Below are 6,000 nucleotides of genomic sequence, written 5' to 3'. Positions count from 1 at the left end.
TATTTACCAGTAACTGCCACTTCTTTAAAATTATCGAAACAGCTGAACAAAAGTATATTAATCTTTACGTGACAATTTTGGATATGGAAAATGAAATTTATTCTTTGTACTTCAACTACAGGAAGTTGCTTTAAGAACTCCTTTTTCACTCTCAATAAATGTATAAAATTCCTTACAAGTAAATTTCAAATTTTCCCTAACACAGTTCCTGTCATCTCTTTAAAATTGTCTAAAAAGACGAACAAAATATATTAATCGTTGATAGATGGTAAAAGGTGATACTTTTGAATTTACAGAATGAAAGTTACTTTTTAAATCTATACTTCGAACTAGATGAAATTGCTTCGAACTAAATAAAATTTGGAGAAAACGATCATAAAGGGGCTGGTAAGAAGTTTGTACCGGTCACCGGCTTTAATCAAAATAACAGCAATAATTCCGGCCAGACCGGTGAAAAACCGGCCAGTTGGTAACCCTATCACTGGTAAGAGTGACTTTAACAATGGATATCCATATCACCTGTTCCATACATGAACGTATGAGCTGAGAACCTCACTTTTAATCTAAAAGGTAAAATATTTTTTGGTTAAATTTGAAAAAAAAAATGTTGGTGAGGTTCGAACCTCACATACTTGGAGTACCGATATGTTATATAAAGCCTAAAGTTAATGTTGTTTGATATTAGATTAATAGATGTAAGTTTCGTATGATTCTCTTTATTCCCTTTACCACAGTTTATTATATCTTATTAGGCATAATGTATACTGATTTCTTGATATTATCATAATGAAAAGTTTTGATGGGTTATGCTTTAATGTCAGTTCCACCTTAATAAGTGGAGTATTGTTGAACCTCTGTTATTGAGTCAACTTTTAGCATCATGAAAATTCCTTTGTGAGAATTCTATTTACGCAGAATTTCATCAAGAACGGGGGCTTCAAGCATTCAATTTAATTTCCTTTAGGAGAAGTGGGACCTCTGTATATATATATATATATATATATATATATATATATATATATATATATAATAAACTGTATAGGATTTTCAGCTATAGTTTATGATACAAAATTCACTTGAATTTTATTTTTGCTTTTTCTGGACCAATGTTTAATCTAAGAGGACCAAAACGGCAGAATTCGAGGACCACGAGTAGTCCGCGAACCACTGTTTGAAAAACACTTTGCTAAGACAACGAACTATGTTCGTATAAAAGAGAAAATTACTTCATCTTACTTTACTTCTTTTATTCTTTGCTAACATACTGTAGCTTCGATTAATCCTCAGTTGACTAGAGAAGACAGAACATATTTATCTGAATAGTTTTAAGCGATTTGAATACGCAGTTTAGCTACTAGACAATTTAATCATGCAAATCAAGTCTCGATGCAAACGCCTGTGAGAAAACCATAGGATATATTAAAAACGGAAGTAAAATGACAGCATTTCTAGCGATGCTTCTTTTCAGCCAAATGGATCGAGCTTCCCTTCCAAATGGAGTGAGACCCACCCGCACAAGACAGTCAGTCGCATGTGCTTGCTACCTACTTCTGCACCTTGACGCCTACAAAGTACCTAATTTAGCATTGGCTTGTTAGCGTCCGCACAGTAGTTCATGCCTTCGTCGCACGAAAAGAAAAAACAAAACGAGAAAAGAGAGAAAAAGAAGATAAATAAAAGAAAAAAGACGTAAATATACTTTGGTGTAGGTTGGGTGTGTCACTGAACAACTCTGGTTGGCTAAGACGAAGGGAATCCTCAAGTTAGAGGCTCGTCTCTCTCTTGGCTGAGATTCAGAAACTAAACGCAGGTCGACGCGGGCTGTCAGTTTCACGTCTTCTGGATTCGCGGGAAGAGCCAAAAAACTTGGAAGATTAGCAAAGAAGAGGGATTTCTCCTGTGATCGCGGTCCTTGCTGTTGTGTTTCAAATAAATTAACGAAATTATTTCATTCAGCAGAGGTGAAGAGGCTTTCATATCCCATGAATGTTCTTCATAATTTGCAGTAGTTATCAAGTTCATTCATTTCCACGTTTTGTAAGTAAACAATAACTATCGTTCTGCAGCCTACCTTGTCATCTGCGGTACAACGATTAATGCATCACAAGAATATTTTACGTGGGTTATATTCGAAACTTGTTTAAAAATCAGTTGGTATAGAGTTTTATGGTTAATATTGTTTGTTTACGTGGTTATCATTAAGAATTTCTCATGGGTGCGATTGTTGAAAATACTCGTCAATTGTTAGAGCATCACCTCGTTGGAGCTTTTCCTGATTTGGATCAGTTTCCATTCATCTTAGCTAATTCTCCCTTAGGTGGACGAGGGCTTATTGCTAGTCAGGATATTCTTCCAGGTGAAATCATCTTTGTTGATATTGCTCTTGCGATTGGCCCGAAACTTTATACAAATGCTGTTTGTCTCGGTTGTCATAAAATTTCAGATCAAAATGATTTACAATCATGTTCTAAATGTGGTCTTCCTGTATGTTCTACGAGCTGCGAATCGTCTTATTTTCATCAGTTAGAATGTCAGCTCTTGATTAGACAAACAGGACAATTCCGCCAGAAATGGGTGACCACAAACAAGCCGTTGTTTCAAGCTATAACTCCTTTACGATGTTTAACTCTTATTGAACACAATCACATGCGCTGGCGATTGTTGCAATGTCTTGAGAGTAATATTGAGGAAAGACGGACTAAACCTATATATGAGGCAACACAAAATCTTGTAGTTGATATAATCCGAAACGACCTAAAATTAACTCAATTTACGGAAGAATCGATACATTTTGTATGTGGTGTATTAGATACAAATGCATTCGAACTTGACCTAAAACACGTACGACTTAGAGGATTATTTCCGCTGTCAGCCATGATGAACCACACTTGTACGCCGAATACGACGCATTACTTTGATCAAAACTACAGAATGGTGGTCAAATCTTCTGTACTGATACCTGCTGGTACCGAGATCACAACCACATACACATCAATTCTTTGGGGTACTGTGGCGCGACGTCACCACTTAAATCTGACAAAGCATTTTTTGTGCACTTGTTGGAGATGTAGAGATCGTACAGAAGGTGGTGCATGTCTTAGTGCGTTAAAATGTGCACGTTGTCCAGAGATGCTTCTTCCAGCAGACCCAATGTTATCTGATTGCGAATGGCAATGCAATTTCTGTGGGCTTCGAATGTCAGCAAAACAGATTGTTTTTATTCAGAATTCATTAGGACGTATTGTCAAAGCTCTAAACACAACAGATCCCACAAATGTTCGAAGATTTCTTGATAGTTACAAAGACGTAATACCAGCAAGGAACCAAATTATGGTGGAATTCAAATATCACATAGTTCAGCAGTTTGGAAATCACAAACGATACAAGTGGGCAGGTAAGCAAGAAATTGAAAATAAAATAAAATAATATGCCCTAACTATTTTTGACATTATTATGAATTTGGTTAACAGCAGTAATACTATCTAATTTTGCCAAATATTAATATATGTAAATAGAAAACTACTGTAGTTGCACTCATATTGTATGATAAGATTAGTTAAAATGTATTAGTCTTTTAATTTGTAGTTAGTTTTCATACTATAACTAAGTATATTTCATATTATATTTGAAAGAAAAGAAATACTATAACTAAAGAATATAATGTATAACACATTTTAAACATAAATGTTAATCTAATTGTACACCTTGTCTCAAAAAGGTTGAGCGCATTCTTTATTGGTGTTTTGAGGCAAAAATTTTCTAAGTCCAGCTTCGGGTATCTTCGGGAAAAAGTAAGCCAGGTTCGAACCTCCAAGCCAGCCTTTGCAATCGGGAAAAAGTTTGCAGATGTGTTTTTCTTCTTTTAAATATAATAAGACTTGTTACCAAGTGTTTAAAAAAGCAACATTGATTGAAATACTTAATGATACAATATTTCGAAACCTTGCACATGCTTGTTTGTCATTTAGCTCTCTATACGTAATGGAGCATTTAAATACGTTAAAGAATCTTTCCATATGTAAAAGAATGCTCAAAGTTAAGAAATAGAACATAATTATCGCCTGAGTACTAAAATAAAAGTCAAAGTAGAACAGAAACAGCGTTTGTCATGGATATGAATGTCATAATTATCTTGAGATCCGTTATACATCGCTAGAAGCGTAGCTCTAGAAGCCCTTGTGTTAGCTCATTGGTAAGCTGTCGGATTTCTAATCATAAGGTTGTCAGTTCGAATCCCATCTGAGTCAATACTTCTTTTAAAATTATATTTTCCGCAATGCATGAAAAATTATATAAAATAATTATATTAAAATACATAAGTTGTTTATATATAACATAATAATTGCAGAACATAGTAATTATTATGTTTAAAATATAACATCTGAGATAATTTTCACAGTAGGTCGTTATTATATATGAGAATGTTAAATACAAGTTAGGAAAATCGTTTAATAGCAATAAATAAGTTATGTAGTGTATTTATTTGCAGCTATTTGTCATACAGATTTAACTTCTCAATATTCTCATTACAGTATGTTACTTATATTCGTGAAATACAGTATATTCCTACGGATATAGAAAGTGTATAAACAGAGTATCCAAAGTCGTATCCTGCTTCAAGACACATAGTTTTTCCCGATCCCCTTAACGTCACGGGAAGAAACACAAATTCTCTTTAGAACGGAATGTCGTTACTTAGAGTCTCATTCGAATACATTGAATATGCTTTTATGTATTCATCTCTCTCTCTCTCTCTCTCGCTTTGTTTATGTGTGTGTGTGTGTTGCGGAATATCCCAAGTTGAATACAACATTTGCAAAGTATATGAGCATCATTGTCATCGAATACCAGAAATTGAAAGTCATGTTTCTTCAGGTTAGGTTTGCGTGTTCATGTTAGCTCACTGGTAGAGTACGGACTTGCCACTGAAGAGGTCTTGAGTTCAAAGCCTACAGCTAATTATCATTCTTTTGTTACTAGGATTGCACAGAAATCGGATACAAGGAGTGGTTTACATCTAGAAATATTTTTAGAAGCGTTTAGGTAGCCCTGAAAAGGGCTGTTTTCGGGAGTTAAGGCGGGGACATTAATATTGTGTCCAAGACCCTTCTGAATTTATTACACGCTCCATTCTTCTGGGCATGGAATCTATTACATGGGTGACAAATCTATCTCCTTCCCTTAGAGTACGCTTCACTTCTGCTCACATATTTTCCATGAGATTGAGGTCTGCTCCACGAGGCGGCCAGTCGATTAAATCAATCTCAGGGTGCCCTGCGAACCATTCCTGAACCACACGGGAATTATGTATTGGCGACTGGTATTGCTGGAACTGAATTACACCATCAGGCTGAAACAGATGGCACCATGATATTACTGATAATGTCTAAGTACTGAGCATTGTCCAGATGTCCTTCAATTCTATGAAGCTGTCCTGCTCCGCGACTGGAAATCCAACCCCAACATAAAATAGATACATGGCCACTGCGATTGCAAGCAGCCACATATCCATGGTCATATCGGGTGCCTCTCGAACGATACACAAAACGGCGTCCTCCTTTGATGTTGTGAATATGGATTCATCTGAGAAAACTACGTTTTCCCAATTGAGACCCACATTCGCCTGTGCAAACGCGAGACGGTAAATTTTGTGGTCGTCTGAGAGTTTTTCCTTCACGGCAGCAGCACGGCCACGTAACCCAGCATGACGAAGCCTTCGCAAAGCTGTATGCTTACTACCAGGAAAGAGAGAAGCTTCCCTTATCTGTCTAGACGTCCTTAGTGGGTCTAACCGGGCTTCGTTTACTAATCTCGCATCTTGGGCTTCGGTTGACACATGCGGACGACCAGGAGATCGTAAATTACCAGTCTGACCTGTAGCACCATGTTTCCGAATCCATTGCCTTCCTGTAGAGGCCGGGACACCTACTCGCCTGCTAGCTGCAGTTGCAGAATAACCTTCCAACTCCCATAAAGTAATTACTGCTGTACGTCTATCCA

The 6,000-nt window shown here is 36.5% G+C and overlaps 1 protein-coding gene across 1 annotated transcript; it reads left to right on the top strand.

Moving 5' to 3' along the window:
- Window positions 1–1,791: 1,791 nt before the first annotated feature.
- On the top strand, window positions 1,792–3,426 carry LOC145692302 (SET domain-containing protein SmydA-8-like). Its single transcript, XM_081767600.1, has one exon. The coding sequence runs from the start codon at window positions 2,212–2,214 to the stop codon at window positions 3,424–3,426; it is 1,215 nt and encodes a 404-aa protein (XP_081623726.1). The 5' UTR covers window positions 1,792–2,211.
- The last annotated feature ends 2,574 nt before the right edge of the window (window positions 3,427–6,000 follow it).

Source organism: Thermobia domestica, chromosome 8 (genome assembly GCF_964235325.1).
Source record: "Thermobia domestica chromosome 8, izTheDome1.hap1.1, whole genome shotgun sequence".
Taxonomy (NCBI): domain Eukaryota; kingdom Metazoa; phylum Arthropoda; class Insecta; order Zygentoma; family Lepismatidae; genus Thermobia; species Thermobia domestica.
Note: the sequence above shows the minus strand (reverse complement) of the source record. Positions and strands in the feature narration are given on the sequence as shown.

Bases quoted from the DNA above. Each gene is read 5' to 3' on its own strand.
- LOC145692302 (XM_081767600.1), top strand. From the start codon at position 2,212: ATGGGTGCGATTGTTGAAAATACTCGTCAATTGTTAGAGCATCACCTC.